The sequence below is a fragment of the Euleptes europaea genome, chromosome 12 (genome assembly GCF_029931775.1).
Source record: "Euleptes europaea isolate rEulEur1 chromosome 12, rEulEur1.hap1, whole genome shotgun sequence".
NCBI classification, from domain to species: Eukaryota; Metazoa; Chordata; class Lepidosauria; order Squamata; family Sphaerodactylidae; genus Euleptes; species Euleptes europaea.
Genome location: NC_079323.1, coordinates 19,680,996 through 19,702,682, shown reverse-complemented (window position 1 = coordinate 19,702,682; position 21,687 = coordinate 19,680,996). Strand labels below are relative to the sequence as shown.

The 21,687-nt window shown below is 43.3% G+C and overlaps 1 protein-coding gene across 2 annotated transcripts in view; it reads left to right on the top strand.

The window, feature by feature from the left end:
• RDX (radixin) overlaps nucleotides 1-15,069 on the top strand; it is a 30,247-nt gene extending 15,178 nt beyond the window's left edge. For both annotated transcript variants that reach the window (XM_056858293.1, XM_056858294.1), the window contains 9 exons: nucleotides 672-755; nucleotides 1,264-1,410; nucleotides 1,669-1,765; nucleotides 3,715-3,878; nucleotides 4,699-4,829; nucleotides 8,072-8,232; nucleotides 9,649-9,741; nucleotides 11,016-11,252; nucleotides 14,584-15,069. In XM_056858293.1, coding sequence (XP_056714271.1) covers nucleotides 672-755; nucleotides 1,264-1,410; nucleotides 1,669-1,765; nucleotides 3,715-3,878; nucleotides 4,699-4,829; nucleotides 8,072-8,232; nucleotides 9,649-9,741; nucleotides 11,016-11,252; nucleotides 14,584-14,748 — 1,279 coding nt within the window. In that variant the 3' untranslated portion in view covers nucleotides 14,749-15,069. The remainder of the gene's footprint in view (nucleotides 1-671; nucleotides 756-1,263; nucleotides 1,411-1,668; nucleotides 1,766-3,714; nucleotides 3,879-4,698; nucleotides 4,830-8,071; nucleotides 8,233-9,648; nucleotides 9,742-11,015; nucleotides 11,253-14,583) is intronic.
• Nucleotides 15,070-21,687: the final 6,618 nt, after the last annotated feature.

Sequence of the window (21,687 nt, the reverse complement as noted above, 5' to 3'; positions counted from 1 at the left end):
CAGAATCATTAGCTCTTTAGGCTTAACATCAAAATGGTCTGCATATTGAATTTAGTTTAGTAGTTGGCAAACATGCAGCTGTGTTTGCGTGATATGCCGAAGAAGTCTTTGAATGTTACAATTGTCAGATAATTATTTGAGTAACGCAGTAGATAGGTAACAAGGTAAGACTGACTTAATTTCTAACGTTTAACATATAAAACAAATTTCTCATATCATTGTCAGCTGTAACAACACCAAGTTTTAAATCCTTTATAGGTTAACTTTTTAAACTCATGTATTGTCATAACTAACAGTACTGGGTGAGCATAGAATATAAGCAACAAGGAATGCTTTAATTTAAATGATTTGCCATCAGCTACATGCTAGCTTAAAAACATGCATGCTTTCCTCACAGCAGTAATAAAACTTTCAAACTGGACTAACATCCTTTTGGATAACCTATTTTTTTATGAAGAGGCTGCTTGAAAAAATTCCTGTGGGTATAGACTGGTGCCACATGCGATCAGATATTAGTGCGCTAAATATACTCTAGAAAGCTGTTCAGGGCTCTTGTATGGTATTCTCTTTTTTTAGTTCTAGCCCTAAATTGGTTGTGCAGTTTTTGCAAAAAACCCGACAACCCCAAAACAAAAACCACACACTTTAAAGGTGATTCTTTATTTTGACAGTGTTTTGGAGCAGCATAAATTAACAAAAGAGCAGTGGGAAGAAAGAATACAGAACTGGCATGAAGAACACAGAGGGATGTTAAGGTAACTTCCCCAACATAGATATAGTCCCTATTTGAAATTGACTGATGCTTGTTTATTTAGCAGACACTGTGTTACCTGTTCGTCTTTAAATTATTACACCCAAATGAAAGCCATTTGCAGTCATTCCTGAATATAATGTTATTTGTAATCAATTTGTAATTGTTTCTGGTTTTAATTGGGGAGGGGCTGTGGCTCTGTGGTAGAGCATCTGCTTGGCATGCAGAAGGTCCCAGGTTCAATCCCCGGCATCTCCAGTTAAAGGGAATAGGCAACTAGGTGATATGAAAGACCTCAGCCTGAGACCCTGGAGAGCCGCTGCCGGTCTGAATAGACAATACTGACTTTGATGGACCAAGGGTCTGATTCAGTATAAGGCAGCTTCGTGTGTTCAAGTTCTGTGGGTGCCAATGTATGCATTTATTTTAGTGGGTTCACAATTTTACCACTTCTGTCTTCACTGTAAAAATAAAATGCACATCTGTATGGCGTAATTCTTTTCATTGACCAGGGAAGATTCTATGATGGAGTATCTCAAGATCGCACAAGACTTGGAAATGTACGGCGTCAACTATTTTGAGATAAAGAACAAAAAGGGAACTGAATTATGGCTCGGTGTTGATGCTTTGGGCTTGAATATTTATGAACATGATGACAAGTAAGTATTAATATTGCAGCGCTCTGCCATTCAGAGATCATGCTTCTTAATAAGGAGTGTGTTAATATGGAGATGTGTATCTGAGCTAGAATGTGCTCTGAGAGGAGCCGGGCTTTTTGTGGGTGGAAGGTCCTGCTCTTTCAAGAGATATAAACTGGATGATCTTCTGTTCCATCCATCATTGATCCTATGTTTGTACTTCCTGGGTTATTAAACAAAAATGCTTATCCATTCACTAAGGATTCTTTCTTACTAAAGGTTGACTCCCAAGATCGGCTTTCCCTGGAGTGAAATAAGAAATATTTCATTTAATGACAAAAAGTTTGTGATAAAGCCCATTGACAAAAAGGCCCCTGTAAGTAATTATTTTTGTTTGGTTTTTTGTTTTTTGCACAAGCATGAACTATTATGTTTTCCCATCTGGTTATCTTAAGTGTTTTATTTTAAAGGAAACATCATACAGTGAAGCGCTGCTTCCTCACATACTGTCAACTTCATGTTAGCTTCATAGTTTCTGTCTCCAGAGGTGAGGTGGCTGGTGAGACCTGCTTTGACATGCCCACCTGGCACTAACCTTACTCTCCTTTAGGCACTAGGCTAAAAGTTCACCCAGGCTTTTGACTGAGGGTGTCAGTCTTTCTGTAATTGTTTTTATGGTCTGCTCTAGCCTTGAGGGCCCTTCCATGAATGCTTTAGGCTGCTAAATGTTTTATGGCTGGGCTTTCATGTCAATTTTTATGCTGTTAGATTTTTTTTGTATTGCTTTTCTTTTTAAGCCATCTTAAGCAAGTCTCTGGAGAAGGGGGCATATTAAATTTCTGAATACATACTAGGGTATAATTTTTTCTTTTACGGCATTTACAGTGAAATTTCTTACTTATCTCCTTCCCACTTTCAGAGTAGGGCTGGAAGGGGATTTTGGATAGCAAATAATTTTTTGTTTCCATTTTCTACTATTTTCTACTGTTGTACTTAAAATGTTTTATTTGAAAGAAAATAGACAAGTTAAAATAATATTCACTTTACTCCCGGCTTGTGCATGCACAAATTGTCGATGAGAGCTGGATATGGCCTTGACCTAAGAACATAAGTTTTTGTTGCACCAGACCAAAGTCTGCCTAGACCAGCTTTATTGTTCAGATTTAAAGATGTGCACATGGCTTAAAGTTTGAAGGTATCTCTACCACTTTCCCCCTTCCCATTGGGGCCCCCTAGAACCTCTCCCCCAAATTTTCTCCTGTAGGTCAGGGGAACCCTCAAACTAAGATGCCCTTCAGTGAAAATGGAAAACTAATCCTTCTTGTTCAAAATCTTCTTTGAACAAGTATGTTTGGGGGAGTGGAATTTTCATCGATTTCTCTCCCCAATTGCAGCCCCATGTGCCTCATCCCATGCCATTCCTGAGTGCCCTCCTCACCTTCGGGAATAGTTTTGGGAAGTAAGGAGAGGGAGCTAAAGATGCTTTCTTCGAAGTCTTCTCCATTCATGCTTCTTGGGGTTTAAATCTCTGATCCCAACAGTAGCCAGAAAAAAATGCCCAGTAGCCAACTGCTCCAAATGGTTGGCTACTGGCAGAAATATTGCCTCTGAAAATGGAGAATCCATTTGACAACAGCTTGTTTGTTGTGGTGAATTTTGTAAGCTAAATGTGTCTCCTGAACTGACTGGTTCCTTGAATTATAGACATGGAGAGAAAAAAGGTACATTTGTTAGACACCAGCAGTGTATTTGAAGTGGGGGGGAGGTTGTCTTCAGTGTAGTCACTTCCCAGTTCCCTTGAGACTCATCTACCGTTCCGTTGCATGGTCACCTAATTCACAAAGATTGTTTTTGGAGCTCTTCCCAGTCTGCTTTGGATTTCATCATTGTAAATAATTTGGCATCCCCTGCATGCTTTTTTACTGATCACTCGTACTTCCAGAAAATTTCTGAATAAGCTTTTAGAAAAGTTATTTGTAGAGCTCTGCTGTTTTCTTTCACTCTGAGAACAGTCTACTTGTTCCCCGTCTGTGTTCTGATAATAACCTTTTCCAAATGCCATGACTAGGTTTTACTCAGGAATCTGTGGTGAGAATCTTTATGTAAAGTATCTTAAAAGTTCAAATTTATATTGCTGACTAGATCATATTTATTGTTTTTGGAGAAGCTAATTCCTTCTCTGAGTTGTCTCAGTGTCCTCTTCATTAGTGGGTAGTTAGTGAAACTAAATCAAGGCAGGTATTAATGAAGATTTGCATCTTATTTTGTTCATAAATATATGTTTCTAAAGGATAAGGGGGATTTCAAGAATTTTCATTTCTTTAGGATTTTGTGTTTTATGCGCCACGTCTGAGAATAAATAAGCGGATATTGGCATTGTGTATGGGAAACCATGAGTTATACATGAGAAGGAGAAAGCCAGATACAATTGAAGTTCAACAAATGAAGGCCCAGGCTAGAGAAGAGAAACACCAAAAACAGTTGGAGAGGTATGATACAGGCAATTATTTATGAATTCCCCCTTGGCATTTAGGACTCGCTTCACGGCTGTGTCAATGTGATCTTCAGAAATAGCCTAGCGTGCATAAATATGAGGTGGCCTTAACGCAGGGGTCTCCAACTGTTTTGAGCCTGTAAGCTTAATTCTGATGCAGCATGGTGGGTGTGGCCACAAAATGGCTGCCCCAAAATGGCTGCCCACCCACTTTCTAAGAATACTTGGCAGGCACCAGGAAAGGCATTGGCAGGTGCCATGGTGCCCCCCGGCTTAATGTATGGCTCCATTGGTCTGTGGCCCTCACTGAGACGATTATTGCCTTGATCAGTACCACGATTTGGTATCCTTGTATACCAATTCTGGGAATGACAAACCGGGACCATATGTTACATGGAAAGAAGTAAGCAGTGCTTGTTAAAATCCTCCAGCCCTGGCAGGGCTATGGTTTCCTGTCCCATCTTTGCATCACAGCTGGGTTCATCCTCTAGCAGAGCACAGTGAGCGGAGGGTGGAGGCTCTGATAGAGCCCCGCTGGAATCCTGATGCTTTGTGGATGAACAGAACCGCTTGCTCTGACACGTAGGCCACATTGTGCCCATAGCTACTCCAGTTGATCCTGTACTAGTATATGCTAGTACTCAAACTGAGCGATAGGGTTTTGTCCGTGCGGGAGACAGGAAATGACGACATTAGCCCTGCCTGAGCAGCTGGTGGGAATAACCCAAATTCAAGATGCCCTTCTTACCTCAGAGCAGAGGTAAGTATCCATGGTTCCATTCCCCTGCTGTATATTCTGTATTTCTTTAATTTAGAGCTCAGCTGGAGAACGAGAAAAAGAAAAGGGAAATAGCAGAAAAAGAGAAAGAAAGAATAGAACGTGAAAAGGATGAACTGATTGAGCGGCTAAGACAAATCGAGGAACAAACAATGAAGGCCCAAAAAGGTGAGCTCCTGCCTCATACTTACTTGTTTTAATGGGTGTTTTTTACATTGTATTTCTTTTAGAAGGCAAGATACATTAGATTGCTACCTAGTTTTAATATGGGAAGATTCACTACTAATTGAGGAACACATGAATTCAGATGTCACACTTTTTCTAATGGCAAACTTTGCCTATTTGCATAAGATATGAGTGGTTTATGGACAGTTCATACGATACCTCATCTTCATTCTGAGAGTTGGAATGCTGAATTACTACATTTTGTATAAATTCTATAGTCCGTCTTGAGTCTCTTGAGAGAAAGATGGGTTATAACTGAAATAACTAAGCAGTTTTGCTCAAAACTGAATTCCATTATAAGTAAAAGTAGTGGCAATGATTACTTCTCAGGACGCCTTATAAGTGACCCTTAATTTGAAGTCCCCTTTTTGTTTTTGGTAGGATAGTGATTAGTGTCTTACTGATTACTAAGAGTCTTTAATCTTGTTTGCGTAGGTCAGATAATTCAAATAAAAGTAGAGACTGTGTGGAGAAATCATCCCCAAAGAAAAGGGAGGAGAAAGCGTGACACGAAGAAAGCACACCAGAAAAGAATTTAAAAATGTTAACAGCTGTTAGATCCCCATCCATAGCAAGTTATTCTCTGTTCTAATAGGAAAAGTACAGTCAAACTAGATTTGCTTCAGGAGATCTTTTACATTTAGAAATAAAAATCTTCATACTCTTAAACTCAGCTGCTTCTGGTTTATTGACAAGATCTAATGCACTTTGCTACAGCCAAATAGCGTTTTTGTACTTTCTGAATCCCAGCACAACTATCCTACTGTGCGACTTGCAAAAGCATAACCCGCTTACCATATTCTCATACCCAGAATTGTCAAACTTCTAGTTCCTTCTGGTAATAGTTCCTTACAGTCAACCTACACTACACTATGAAACACTACACTTTCACAGGTTGTGTTTAATGACTTTCATTAGTCAAGGGAGCAATTTCCAAACTGAGTGTCACGTGGCAACCGCTGGTGCCCTGTGAGAAATAAATAAAATGGCTTCAGAGTGTCCAGAGCCACCCACCTGGCTGCCGAAGAAGCGGCTTGCTCCATCTGCCTGATTTGCTTGCGCTATTCATGCCTCCCTTCAGCCAGCCTCTTCTGGTTTAATTCTCTTCTGTTGTCAGCATTGGGTGTAATTTGTTTGATCAGACATGCAGAGATGCAGTTCAGGGACCTGCCCTCTTCAGCCGGCAGAAGAGCTTCCTGCATCACAGGAAGGTGCTACTGTTCATGGAACTGAAGCGTAGGTTGAGAGCCAGCGTGCTGTAGTGGTTTAAGAGCAGTGGTTTGGAGCAGTGGGCTCTAATCTGGAGAACTGGGTTTGATTCCCCACTCCTCCACATGAGTGTCAGATGCTAATCTGGTGAACTGGGCTGGTTTCCCCACATCTCCACATGAAGCCAGCTGGGTGACCTTGGGCTAGTCACAGTTCTCTGAACTCTCTCAGCCTCACCTACCTCACAGGGTGTCTGTTGAGGGGAGGGGAAGAGAAGATGACTTGTAAGCCGTCTTGATTCTTCCTTAAGTGGTAGAGAAAGTTGGCATATAAAAACTTCTCCTTCTCCTCACCTAAAAAGTAAACCTTTGTTAATGCAAGAGTCAAGTATATTCCAAGCTTCGCTCAGATATTGTTACACAACAAAGTACTTGTCCACTGCTGAGTTGAAGTTGATTTAACGAATCAACTGAGAACCAGTGTGGCGTAGTGGTTAGAGTGTCAGACTAGGATCTGGGAGATCCAGGTTTGAATCTGCACTCTGTCATGGAAACTCCCCAGGCAACTTTGGGCTAGTTCCTTTCTCTTTCTGCCTTAATGTACCCAACAGGGTGGCAATTGTGAGGTTAAAATGGAGGAGGAAAAAAATGATCTAAGCAACTTTGGGTCCCCACTGGGGAGAGCAGCGGAGTTTAAATACTTAAAGATGGTGTCATGCAGGATCTACATTAAAATTCCTTTGGCACCAGCTCCAGGGTTAGATCCAGAAAACTGTGAGCAGAAGGAAAATACATGTAAGCGCTCTTCCCACAAATACTTCTGCAAGAGTTGTAGGGCTCTAATAGGCTCCATAATCGTTCTCTTGCTAATGCACAAGGAGGTGCAAGCGGAAGAATGTCTTTGAGTTTAGTTGTGCTGTTCTCACACTGTGTCCCTGCATGAGGTATCGAATGGCTCTTTCAGGAACGGAAAATGCTCTCTGCATGCAGAATGGCACTGTAGATACAATCCATCTTTTGGGCAGCTCAGGGCAGGGGGTGGCAGGGGGTGGGGTACAATCCACGTCTAGGTTAAAACCATTGTAAATGGAAGAACTAGAAAAACCCCAGGTTTCTAAAAGTTTGCTGATAACCTTTTAAAGATTCCCCCCCCCCCCAGCAGTGTAATTAGTGGGAAGTGCCCAAGAGCTGGAAAGAAGGGCAACATCTCTTTTCTCCTGCTCATAGTCTGCCTTTGGCTTTCTTTTTGCTTTTTTACCTGTTGCCTTGTCTGCTTCTTCTGATTCATGTGATGGTTGGTGGCTTTGCACAAGTGCAAATTCCTTTTGAGAGCTGAGCATCAAGGTGTTGAATGTTTTTTAAAGATGTTGAAAAACATATTGGCGATCTCCTCTGCAAACAAAATTATTGGAGAAGCCTCTGGGCTAGCTCAATGCTGCGTTTAAACCTGGTTACAATTTGACAGAGGTTTGAGCTGCAGTACAGACAAAATTAATTCTCAATTGAAAGTTATCAACCCTACAACCACTGTTGCTTCTTAAGAAGTGACGTAAGACTTGGAAGTCTTTAGGTGACTTATGTTTACATCCTGATTTAACACCAGTATGGATAGTTAGTAAAAAGGTAAAGATCTCCTGTGCAAGCACCGGGTCATTCCTGACCTATGGGGTGACGTCACATCCCAACGTTTACTAGGCAGACTTGGTTTACGGGGTGGTTTGCCAGTGCCTTCCCCAGTCGTCTTCCCTTTACCCCCAGCAAGCTGGGTACTCATTTTACCGACCTTGGAAGGATGTAAGGCTGAGCCAACCTTGAGCCGGCTACCTGAAACCGACTTCTGTCGGGATCGAACTCAGGTCGTGAGCAGAGCTTTTGACTGCAGTACTGCAGTTTACCACCCTGCGCCACAGGGCTGACGGATGGATAGTTAGTACTTAAATCTGGCCTTGCGTGTGAAGCATCTGATCCTTTGCACAGAATTGGAAGAACAGACGAGGAGAGCGCTGGAGCTGGATCAGGAGCGCAAGAAAGCAAAAGAGGAAGCAGAGCGCCTGGAAAAGGACCGCAGAGCAGCAGAAGAGGCAAAAACTACCCTTGCGAAACAGGCTGCAGACCAGATGAAGAATCAGGAGCAGTTGGTAAGAGTGAACAATCACCTGACTCCTGTGGGAATATGTTTCCGAGGGATCCTTGTTCAAACACTGATATAGCAAGGCAAGAGAGCCAGCGTGGTGCAGTGGTTAAGAGTGGTGGTTTGGAGCGGTGGACTCTAATCTGGAGAACCGGGTTTGATTCCCCAATCTTCCACATGAGCGGCGGAGGCTAATCTGGTGAACCGGTTTGGTTTCCCCACTCCTCCACATGAAGCCAGATGGGTGACCTTGGGCTAGTCACAGCTCTCTTAGAGCTCTCTCAGCCCCACCTACCTCACGGGGTGTCTGTTGTGGGGAGGGGAAGGGAAGGTGATTGTAAGCCGGTTTGATTCTCCCTTAAGTGGTAGAGAAAGTCAGCATATAAAAACCAACTCTTCTTCTTTTTTATATTTTATTTATTTGATTATTTATATCCCGCCTTTCCTCGTGGTTCAAGTGTCTTACAATAATAGCTAAAAAAACCCAAATCTCCTCCCCCTCCCCAAAAGATGCCTGCTAATACAAACTCCCTCAAAACCCCTGTCAAATAGGTAGGCTTTGCAGTGCCTCCTGAAGCTCTCCAAGGAAAACTCCCTTTGCCTCCTCAGGGAGCCCGTTCCACAGAGCCGGAGCCACGATGGGAAAAGTCTGGACTCTTAACTGAAGCCAGATGGGCCACCCTAAGTGGTGGGGTAGCCAACAGGTGTCTGTCTGGTGACCGTAGTTGCTGCACAGGCAGATATGGAAGAAAATGGTCAAATGCGTTGGTCTCAGGGGTTTAAAGGGCTTTAAAGGTCATAACTCTGAATTAAACTCAGAAATAGACGGGCAGACAACGTAACTGTTTCAAAAGGGGCAACATACGTTCCCAGCAGCTAGCCCCTGACAGTAGTTGGACTGCCACATTCTGGACTAGTTGTAGTTTACGGGTCGTCTTCAAGGGCAGCCCCACACAGAGTGCATTGCAGTAATCCAGCCGTGAGGTTACAAAAGTCATTTAAAAAGTTGTGGCACATTTATAAATCGGGTCCAAGAAACTCGTAATGGAGTCAAGGGGGGCAGACCTCACCCTTCTCTCTTCTGCATCGTCAGAAAAGCTTAGGTCAGAGGCTATAGTTCAAACTATCAGCAAGGCCATCCCTCTCCCTTGCACAAGTTCTGCCTACAAACCGAAGAAGATCTCGCATAAGATTTCCGCTGATTCTTCCTTCTTGGAAGGAATACTACATCCCACTCTGTTTCCTGGAGCCCTCTGAACCTCAGGAACGGCTTTTGGGAGGTCACTGGAAGGGAAGAGATTAGTTCTGTGAATTTACACCATTAATGCTATCTCGGAACCAATTCAGTGAAATTACCAGGAAAAGCGATACAGAGTTGTTCTGTGGTGCCCTGAAGTGGATAATTTTTATTTTTCCCTTCTAGGCAGCGGAACTCGCTGAATTCACTGCAAAGATTGCACTTTTGGAAGAGGCCAAGAAGAAGAAGGAAGAAGAAGCTTCAGAATGGCAGCACAAAGTAATTCTTCTGCACAGTAAAAGCTAGGATTTGTGAACTGAAAGCCATTCTGGAGTGCATGCCAAGGCTGCTCCCCACCTCCCAAAAAGCATAGTCGTCACATTCTGGTTTTGTTGGCTGAAAATGCTTTCTAACATTATAGAATCCTGTCTGTGTTTCTTGTTATGAGACGGGACTTCTAAGCAGAGTCACTGAAGGCTTGGAAGCTGCTTAGGATTGCGCTGGTAACTTGCATTGTACTTTGCCCTGCCCCTGTAGTATTATAAGAACATAAGAAAAACCATGCTGGATCAGACCAAGATCCATCAAGTCCAGCAGTCTGTTCACATAGTTGCCAGCCAGGTGCCTCTGGGAATCCCACAAACAAGACTTCTTAGAGGCACCTGGTTGGCCACTGTGTGAACAGACTGCTGGACTTGATGGACCTTGGTCTGAACCAGCATGGCCTTTGTTACGCTCTTATGTTCTTATGTATCAGTTTGCCGTAGCGAGGATTCTCCTTGAGTCTACTGTGTGTACTTTCAATCAGGGTCTGGATACCTGGTTCTAGGAGATGCCAGGAGCAGATAAATCTGGTGTTTCAGTGGACCGTGCCATTTTCTAGTTGGCAGAATTAGGGTGGTGAGCATGTGTTAGCCAGAGGTTCATTTCCCTTCTCATACCAGGTATAAAATGTTACTTCATATTGGGTCTGAGTGTGGTGCTAAACTGATTTCTGTTAGTTTGATTAGGGGCTTGGAAGTGTCTTAATAAATATATCTGTGCCTAAGGGATGGTTTTCGCTAATGCCTCTCCCTAAGTCTCAGCCTAAACCTGGGCTTTGTTTCTTGGTTACAGAGAGCAAAAGCTTCTGACTCTTTTAAAAGCACCGTTTTGCACTGTGTTTTCATCTGCTGACTACCATTTTGCCAAATTATTCAGTGGTGTAGGGGGTGGCTTATAACTGTTCCTTTGCACTGTGTTTTCATCTGCTGACTACAACCAAACGGATATTTAGAAAGCAGAGTCTGACTTGGATGCAGGGATGCTTCAGCTAGCTTCTAATCTATTTTAGAGGCTTTAGAGTAACTTCACTTACAAATCATGAGGTAAAACTGTAACCACCATGAGGTAAAACTAATCAAGACCAAGTGTCTTAAGTCAGTTACACGCCATGCCCCCGTAGCAGGCTTGGGGACGTGGCATCGTCTGGTTTGGCCCTGACGCCCACCCATTCAAATACGGTAGGTTTGGGTAGTTTGTAGACTTTTAAGTACTCTTTATTGCTCTTTTAGGCTTTTGCAGCCCAAGAAGATTTGGAAAAAACCAAAGAAGAACTGAAGACGGTGATGTCTGCCCCTCCCCCTCCCCCACCAGTAGTTCCTCCTACAGAGAATGAACACGACGAACAGGATGAGAATAACGCTGAAGCTAGTGCAGAACTGGCTTCTGAAGGGGTTGCAAATCACAGGAGTGAGGAAGAACGAGTAACCGAGACACAGAAGAATGAACGCGTTAAGAAACAGCTCCAGGTAACAAAGGCTTTTTAAGGGGCTTGTGGCACAGGCTCAAATCGGACAGGTCTTGTTACATATGCTGTCGGGCTTACGTATGCTCACAAAAGTTCTGTTCTTTTCTTGGGACTGCAGCCCTCTCCCTACTGTATCACAGATCTGCTCTTGAAACTTAAAAACCTGTTTATATATTCGGAATAGTTATGGCTGGATTGCTCGGCTAAAAACTTATGAGGCAGTTTCCATTATTTTAGCAAGTAAAACAGTTAGCTGGAAAGGAAATAACTGAAACAGTCAGGAGCGTAAACTAACAGCAGAAAGCCATGGCCAATACTTTCACGGCCCCTGAGTGGTGGGAGAATGTTCTGGCCAGGTGCTCAGGGCTAATCATTCCTCGGGAGGTGGTAAGCTCTCCTTCCCTGGAGGTTTTTAAGAAGATGTTAGATGGCCATCTGTCAGCAATGCTGATTCTATGACCTTAGGAAGTTCATGAGAGGGAGGGCATCTTGGGCATGGAGTAGGGGGTCACTGGGGGTGTGGGGGGAGGTAGTTGTGAATTTCCTGTATTGTGCAGGGGCTTGGACTAGATGACCCTGGTGGTCCCTTCCAACTCTATGATTCTATGCAGTTTACTGGCTTGTGGCCACAGTGGATGTTGCTTTGCAGAAATGTGTATTCCATACTTTTTCACACATGTTGGCACCCCTTTATAATAAATCAGTTTTTTGTTTCAGGAAGTGTGTGGATAAACAAAATAGTAATGGGATAGCATTTAATTTGTTTTTTTTTTACCTGTGCAGTTCCCAAGCTATTTCATTGAATAAATTAGCATGAATGGTAACTGTTCAGCAAGGAATAATGCATATAGTATAGTCCGTTGAACTAGTACGGCATTAATGCATAACAGAAGGCATTTAGGGGAGAGGCTGTGGCTCAGTGGTAGAGCATCTGCCTGGCCTGCAGAAGGCCCCAGGTTAAATCCCCGGCATCTCCAGTTAAAGGAGGCCCCAGGTTCAATCCCCGGCATCTCCAGGCAAGTAGGTGTTGTGAAAGACCTCTGCCTGAGACCCTGGATAGCCGCTGCCGGTCTGAGTAGACAATACAGACTTTGATGGACCAAGCGTCTGATTCAGTATAAGGCAGCTTCCTGTGTTCATTTACATAGGGCAAAATACAGGTAATGCAGGGGACAGTAGCTTGATTTTTTTCTTTTAAATTGTAGAAAAAATTCTTATGGTGGGAAGGGACTGTGACTTTGTGACAGAGCACAGGCTTTGCATTTTGAATGGTCTGGTTCAGTCCTTGGCATCTCTAGAGCCACTGCCAGTCAGAGTAGACAGTACTGAGCTTGCTAGACCGTTGGTCTGACTAGTATAAGGTAGGGAGGGTCATGTTTTCAAACCTTGCTTTTGTTCCACTTGGCTGTTTTACCAAGGCTAAAATGAAATTTACATTTTAATTCAAGCGCCTGGAATGGACCGTTCTGTTAAGTTCCCCTTATAAAGTCTTTGATCTCTTCAATAATGCATAGAATGGTGCCATTTACTTTGGAAGGACATCAAAACCAATATATAAGCTTCCTGGCAATATCATTTTACGATTAAGCGTTGTTTTCTAATGTACAATTCTATGATACTTTCAGGGAAAGGTGGAAGGGTCCTTCAGTTACGTGAATTTAAAACAACAACACAGCCTAACAGATTTAACTTCCAACCTCCCCTCCCTGATTGTCCCTGTTTCACAGGGTGGCTTTGATGGATGCATCTGGTGAACTGCTGTCTGCCAAAATTAATGCTGCTTGTGTACTTATCCTTATTCCAAGCTCCCCTCCTATAAACACACGCCTCCAGAACCAATATTCCACACAGCCCAGGGGTGGAGGCAAAATGGAGGAAATGGTTGGCGTTGCCCCCACACTCCTCCCTCTTTTATGAATCTCATGACATAATGTTCTGCAGGGTCCCCAGGCCCCTCAATGTTTGGTTTTTGAGGGGGGGGGGAGTGCAGAGGGAATGTGGAAAAGATTTGCTTCTGTGAACTCATTCCATTCACAGGAGACTGAATACAAACCATTGTGCACATTAAAGCGAGGCCCTTGAACTTCACACTTGAAGCGTTCCCTGCTTTTGAGAGGCCTTTTTTGTTGTCAGCGGGCTGTTTGTGTTGGAGGTATTGCTAGGAAGCGTGTAGCATTTAATAACTAACATTTAAAGTCCTGCAGTTTCCCATTAGCCTTGCACACTTGGTCCTCCCTTTGTTGGTAGGTGGAAAAATGTTCTTAGGATTGGGTAGAGATGGTCCTGCGTGCCTGCTTTGTTTCATACCATTTGGCTTCCATATTTGTGTGTACTGATTTATGACCCGGGCCCACGATTCAAAAGGCTGCAAAGCAGCAACCTCTGCATAACGTAGCTCGGTTTCCGAGCTGTCTCCCGCTCCAGACGGGGGAACTACCTCCTGATGCTGATGGATAGGCTGCCAACAAAAGGCCGCCAGGAATATAGATGGAAGGGGAAACCCTGCCATGTGTGTGTGGTGAGCTTTGGCTCACAGCTGGCATGTTTGCAATTCAGATAGTAAGAATACTGTGTGTGTGTGCGAAGTGCTGTCAAGTTGCTTCGGACTCATGGCGACCCTATGAATCAATGTCCCCCAAAATGTCCTATCATTAACAGCCTTGCTCAAATCTTGCAAATTGAAGCCTTTATTGAGTCAATCCATCTCTTGTTGGTTCTTCCTCTTTTCCTGCTGCCCTCAATTTTCCTACCATGATTGTATTCTTTTCCAGTGATTCTTGTCTTCTCATAATGGGACCAAAATACGATAGCCTCAGTTTAGTAATTTTAGCTTCTAGGGTCAGTTCAGGCTTGATTTGATCTATAACCCACTTATTTGTTTTTGGGTTTTTTGGCAGTCCCCGGTATCCGTAACACTCTCCTCCAACACCAAATTTCAAAGAAATCTACTTTCTTTCTATCAGCTTTCTTCATTGTCCAGCTTTCACACTCATACATAGTAATAGGGAATACGATGGCATGAATTAATTTGATCTTGGTTACCAGTGTCACATCTTTACACTTCAGAATCTTTTCTAGCTTCTTCATGGCTGCCCTTCCCAGTCTCAGTGTCCTTCTGATTGAATAAGATTGAATAGTAAGAATACTAAAACTAATTACATCAGAATTAGTTATTTTTTGTTAAACAAATTCTGATCTTATGTACATGTTCAGTCTGTTTGGTTGGGAGGGGGGGAATCTAAGGCACAGGGCTGAGTTAGGCTGGACAAACTTCTTATACCAAATGAAACATTGCTTGAATCTCTAAACTCCATTGGCTTTTTGTTCAACAGGCCCTGAGTTCCGAGTTGGCCCAAGCGAGGGATGAAACCAAGAAAACTCAGAACGACGTCCTTCACGCGGAGAATGTCAAAGCAGGCCGCGATAAATACAAGACTCTCCGACAGATCAGACAAGGCAATACAAAGCAGCGCATTGATGAATTTGAAGCAATGTGAGAGCTGTTATTTTGAATATATGTTCTTCATTAAGCTTGAACCACCAGCAGAGAAACACAGACCTTTTCCACTCATGAAAGGAACACACCCTGCCTTGCCAAAGCACTTATACCAGTCTGTGGTTAAGTAGCATTTCATGAGTCATTCAACATTAAGGCAGCCCTGTCATCTCTGGCTCTTTGTGGGGTTGTGGTAGCAGTTTCCATGATCTCATATCCTATCTTTTATTCTTTCTCCTCTAAAAGAGTAGCACAGTCTCAGGCTGTTACCTAAGCATTGATCATTTGAAAAGACACTGGCTTTCAACTTATAACTGGCCATTGGTTTTGGCATGGGCACACTTTGCAATGTCCTTTTCAGCTTAGCACATTTGCAAGGAGTCTTGACATTGCCGAATTCATTACATATTTTCAGAGGGTTTTTTTCCCACCTCCAGAGTGGAATACTTTGGTGTTTCACGTCCTGTCATCATAGATGGTTTTCTTTGCCTATTTGTTCACAAAGGTCCAGACGGCAGGTAGCCGTTCCAGCATTTTCTCTCTTTCTCTTTTTTTTTTTAAATAAAGAAATGGAACGTTATCTGTAGAATATCTCCTGCTTAGAGGTCTGTTTTTACTGAGGTCTTCAGTTAACCCAGATAAAAGTAGGGAGCAGTTAAGTGCCCCCACCTTTGCGTTCTCTTAGCCCAGTGAATTGCAAGGTGGAAAACCTGGACCTTTCTGGCAAAGGGAGCATATGAAAACATCGGTCCCAAGGAGGGGACAGAATCCTACCTCACTATATATGCATGATGACCGGTCCTTCAAACACCATACTGAAACGCTAACTGTGTTAAGCTGGGTTCCTCTCTAGATAAATGCTATGCAAATTTAGGCGCCTTTACTCTTTTAAATGTAACCTGTCACTGGTATACCATCCAACAAGAGGGTGTGAAATGGTTGGATTTGAACATATTTTCTAGATTTCCCTTGTACTAGACTGCCGTTGCTCGGGGGCTCACTTCTTAATGAAGGTGGTGCGTGAAACAATGCTGCCTTGCGCTTGTTTTTATGGCCGCTTTTGCACATCGCACTCTTCCTGTTCCTTTAGTGATAACTCTGAAGGCGCAAGGGGAACAGTGTACCCCGCACCCTGCCTTTTCATTAAATCTGATTATGAAGACTGTCGACATGTACTCAACAAGCATTGTGAATGTGCATTATACCGATGAGTCCCTGTCCCATCTAGTTCTCCTTGAAGCGACTAATTAAAAAAAACCTGACACCTTGGATTTTCACATTGTTTGTAGAAATCAAATTATGTTCTTACCTAACAGATCTTGAAACTAGCAGTTGGGAGAAAGGAGCCCTGCTTTCTCTGAGGATGGTTCAGCTCCCTTTTGTTTGGTATTATGCATTCAAAATTTACACTTAACTTTTAAAATTGCCATTTTATTAAATTTTCATGCACAGGTTTCTTATAAACAGTTCTGTTGAGGGTTTTTTTTTGTGTGGGGAGGCACTGAATTTAAGGAAGATCTGTAGTGGGAGGACATCATGAGGGGGGAGATATATTGATGCACACACACAAGTATTCTGGATTTTGTAGGTAAAGGTAGCTGGCTAACCTTGAATAGATTGGGCTACAGGCGCTGTACACATATTCAAACACTGCTTGGTTTCTCTTTAGTGTTTCTGCTACTAGTAGCTGAACAGGGGTCTTAACGCATTGCAGGCTTTCATGTGCTGAATCATGAGACCTGAATTTCCAAAGTGTTTGAAAATTTTGCCATACCAGGTGCAAATGCTGTGCTAGTATTTCCTGGTTCTTCCCTGAAACGTGTACACATGCATTGAAATGCCAGTCTATCTGGGGATGGGGGTGGGTGGGGATACCAGTTAGATCTGCTGTTCATAATCTACAATGTATAGGTTAGAATTGAGATGGATATAATCCATATTTAAAAAGCTGTGTGGATTTTTCTAAGAAGTTGGGGGAAAATAAATATCTGTTAACAAGGTTTTCATAGCGAACAAAGTGGTGATGAAGGTCCGTCACCAGCTATCTGGGGAACACTCAATGATGCAGAGACATCAAGAAAATACTTGGTAAAGTAATTTTGCAACATGCTTCCCTCCCTCCCCCCCATTAGCATCATGTTTTGTGTTGTAAAAATCAAGCTACAGTTGATAACATCTATTATTTTGGATAACGTTCACTGGCTAACAATAAAGAGAATACAGTTCATTCTTCTGAGGTCCACTGTTGTTATTTAATCCATCTTTCTCCTGACAGCATTGTTTAGCGACATTGTGAAAACCTGCATTTGTTGATGAAAATGGTTCAAAAACAATACAACGGAATTGAAGCAAAGTTTACTCCTGAGGGCCAAGGGGGTATTGTGCATGCCAAAACTGCAGTCTGAGCCCTTTCCCTTGATTCTTCTTGAGATGACGTGACAAGGAATCAGCTGCATGTACTTACATTGTTTGAGTCTGTCCTGCTTTTACCACATGCTTGGTAAATAGGTTTCGTCACATCTTGGTCACGCCAACTGGGTTTCATCACGTGCCTGTTCTGGGTAGGTGTTTATGGAAACAGCGCAGAAGTTTTTGTCACTGTGCACAAAGATCAGGATCCAGAGAACAAAGCAAAACTCTGCTGCGGTGGTTTGGATCTTTCTCGCCTTCTCCTTTTCAGCTGGAGGATGAATTTATGTTAGTTACTGACCTCCTTGACTGATATGTGGGAGGGCCCTTTGCTCATGGAAGGGGGCATAGGTCGGATGCAACCCGTACGTTTAAGAATGTTCATTTGAATTCATGTTGCGCATGGAAAGTAACTGTATTTACTTCGAAGCTATTTTCTGCCTGTTATCTGTGCAATCCAGAATGCCTAAGATGCTTTTATGATGTAGCCATTTTGACGTTTGCGCTCACCTGTGTTACCAGTGCTGGAATAACTAGATTTTCAGTTCCTTCCAGTCAGAGGAGCATGTGATAATCAGTATCGATGACGGCTTCTCAACTGAAAGGTTTCCATCAGTTCAGATACAGGTATCTGTAATTTTGGCTTTGTGGCAGTGTTCAGTCTCCTCAGTGAAGGAATATGGAGTGGCTGGATTCTTGAATGGGTCAGATCCCTGCTCAGCCGTGAAGAACTCTGGGTGACATTGGGGCTAGTCATTCAGATTAAGATATCCAACGGGGTCGTTGTGAGAGTAAAGTAGAAAAACCTCCAGTGCTGAGTATTTGTTGGCAAGATTCAGATGTTGAGAAATAAGTAGGATTTCAGCCCTATGTGTGTTCAATTTCCTTTCTACTGCCAGAGACTGGTTTCTGCTTGCTGCAGGCAGATACACAATTTTTGCTGTAGATTATATAGATGTGAGAAGTGGTTCTGAACTTTAGATGAAAGAACTGAGGAAAGGAAGCCTTGCTTCTACACTAAACTAAAAAGTCCTGTAACATAAGCTGCCTTCCTGTGCTACCGGGGTGGGGGAGCTCTTGTAGGATGCGCCTCCCTGTGAACACTTGTCATTGTGACCATACTAGCTGGGTTTCACCACATTCCCATTTTGAACTGGTGTGTCTGGAGATCCGGGTTGATCCATATTCATTTCTCCAAGGGTACAGCGCATTTCACAGCGTGTTTTCTGCCATGAGGGCTTCTCATGAGATGCATGGAATCAAGGTAGAATTCAGAGATATTTTGTAATAGCATATCTCTACATTTAAGTCTGAATAATCTTTCATGTCAATAATGGAGGTTCTTCTGATCGGAAAAGTTGCCACAAGACGACAGACTGTGTGCGAGGTAGGTCTTGAAAAAGCATCCCTGCCTATGAGTGCCATGTAGCATCATAAACATTAGAAAACAAGGGGTTGGGGCCAAAGGTGCTGTTCTGCCAGCAGAATGACACTTTTGTTGGAGACAAGGGCCATTTATGCATGGGAAGTTTTGCCTTGCATTTGCTACTCTTTAGATGCACATTTTCCCCATCCAAATTCTCAAAACTGAACAATAAGCCCCCATGCAGAGTTTTGAGAATTCCGTTGGGAAAAATGTGCATCTAGAGAGCGGCAAATCCGAGGCAAAACCTCCCATGCATAAATGGCCAAGGGTGGTGGTGGTGGTTGTTTTTTGCTAATCCCACCCCCCTTTTGCTGCTCTGTACTGGTCCTGAGGGTTGTGTTGGTGGTGCCAGCAGGAGTGATTTGGATTATGGGACCAGAGGCTAGCGTTACCGGAAGATGGCTGTATATTACGAAAAAAATGTTTTACACTATGAGTAATTCAGCAGTGGAATCAGCTGCCTAAAGAGGTGGTCTTCAGGCAGTGGCTGGATGAACATTTGTCAGGGATTCTTTAGGCTGATCCTGCATTGAGCAGGGGGTTGGACTAGATGGCCTTTAGACGGCCCCTTCCAACTCTGATTCTGTTTTTTGACCACCCGCAATAGCAGAATTTCAGGGGCAGGCTACAGGAGAGAGCAGTGGGGGAAGGCCCACTCTGCTGATGGGTAGAGTCCGAAGCACCCATGCTTCTAAGTAACACATTGATACTGTGATCTTATTGTGTGGGATGTGCTTTCGCAAGACCACTTGCCAATTCCAAAACTGCCATGTGAACCAGGCTGTGGTGGTGGTGGAAATGCCATCAAGTTGCAGCTGGGTTATGGTGACTGTGTTGGGGTTTTCAAGGCAAGAGACGAACAGAGATGGTTTGCCATTGCCTGCCTCTGTGTCGTGACTCTGGATTTCCTTGGCGATCTCCCATCCAAATACTAACCATGGCTGACCCTGCGTAGCTTCCAAGATCTGATGAGCCTGGGCCACCCAGGTTAGGGCACCCTGAAGTTAAAAGTGAGTGTGCCACTGTGTTTGCATGCGCTGCCTCCCTCATCCCCCCAACACAAGGTCCAGTCAACATTTTTCGTGGAGATGATGTGTAGATCTGACAGAAGTTTCATGTCTTCTGTTGGGCGTTCTACCTGTGCATACTCACTACAGGATACCTTGGTGTGTTCCTTTGTCCCCTTCATTACAAAACCCCTTGCTTCCTCTTCTGAGTTCTTCCAACTCTGTACCATGTGTATCTCCACTTTTGACCTGCTTGGAAATGTTAGTGGGGGACACTCCCACTATCCTCACATGGAAGGTCTAATTCCCAGGCTTTTGGCATGTCTTTTTAAAAAGTAAAACTGCGAGTGAAAAACTTTTATGGCCTCATTCTATGGGGCACTTGTAAGGTAGGACTCACGCTCGAGGAACAATCACCAATGCACTGCCTGGATGTTTGCTGATGTCATGAGAGGGCACAGGAAGTTGTCATACAACAATATTCATCATATCTGCCTAGTTCATTCAGTGTTGTCTACTCTTGTAGTAGAGTTCCAGGATCTCAAGCACAAAAGGGTCTATTGCAACACCTACCTGAAACTGTTATTGGAGACACCAGAGATCAAGCCCTGGGATGTTCTGCTTGCAGTGTGCTCTACTACTGACCCATGAGTTAAATCTAGACTTATGTGGCTTCTCAAAGCTACTTATTGGTAAAATGGAATTCTAGAGGGCAGCTTGAAAATATTTTAAAATATTCACATCATGCTTGTCACCCATCAATACATTAGCTTATACCAACCTGCTTAAAATGTCATTACACAAAAATTCAATATAAATTCAAAGTAAGCCATACCATCAGAACTGACCTCCACATGGAAGCCACAAAAGCATGTTGTAAAAGCTTTGCCTTACAGTGTCTTTGAAATGTCTGCAAGGTAAAGGCCTTCTTTGTCACTGGGAGCAACCACTGGGAGATCCTGGCCTGAACAAAAACAGTTCTTAATAATCTGCTGGAGGAACTGTTAGTAATCCCAGGGCTGATTATTGGAGTTGCCTCGTGAGCACAAAGGGGAATTTATATCCTTTTCAGCCCAATCAGGGCCACCAATGGCTAAAAGAGCATAGAATCATAAGAGATGGAAGGGACCACCAGGGTCATCTAGTCCAAGCCCCTGCACAATGCAGGAAATTCACAACTACCTTTCCCCACATCCCCAGTGACCCCTACTCCATGCCCAGAAGATGGCCAAGATGCCCTCCCTCTCATCATCTTCTTAAGGTCATAGAATCAGCATTGCTGACAAATGGCCATTTAACCTCTTCTTAAAAACCTCCAGGAAAGGAGAGCTTACCACCTCCCGAGGAAGCCTGTTCCACTGAGGAACTGCTCTATCTGTTAGAAAATTGTTCTTAATGTCTAGACACCCTTTTGATTTAATTTCAACTCATTGGTTCTGGTCTGACCTTCTGGGGCAACAGAGAACTCGGCACCCTCCTCTATATGACAGCCCTTCACGTATGGCAGCCTTTCAAGCAGTATAAAAACATATCATGAGTTAAAAACCTGAACTATATGTGTAGAAAGAGACCAATGTTGAGGGACCAGGGTGGTGAAGGACTTTAAGGGTTAACACCAAGGCCTTGAATTGAACACTCATGAACTCAGGGTAATGTGTTTTGAAATGCTTTTTGTCCCTTTCAACTATCAAGGTGCTGTATGGTGCACTACTTTGTAGCTTCTGTGTTGTCTTTAAGGGCAGCTTCACGTAGAGTGTGTTACAGTAATCCAGTCCCACAGTAACTATGGCATGGATTAAGTTTGCTGAGTCTTTAAAAAAGGGATGGTTTCCATTCCATATGTTAAAAAGGCACTTTTGTCACCAGGTTTACCTGCTTTTCCCAGTACTAGGGCTGGTTCCAGCAGAACTTGCAAACTCTTTGTCTGAATCAGTTAATGATAAAAACCATACTACCTATGGTTTGATAACTCCTTCCAGAACTGTCGCCATCTCAGCCAGCATTAACTTCATCTTATCATGCTTTTCATGATGTTCTTCCTCAGCCACTTGCCCACAGCTTCCAGGCACTGTCCTGACATGGAAACAGCTGCTCTTGA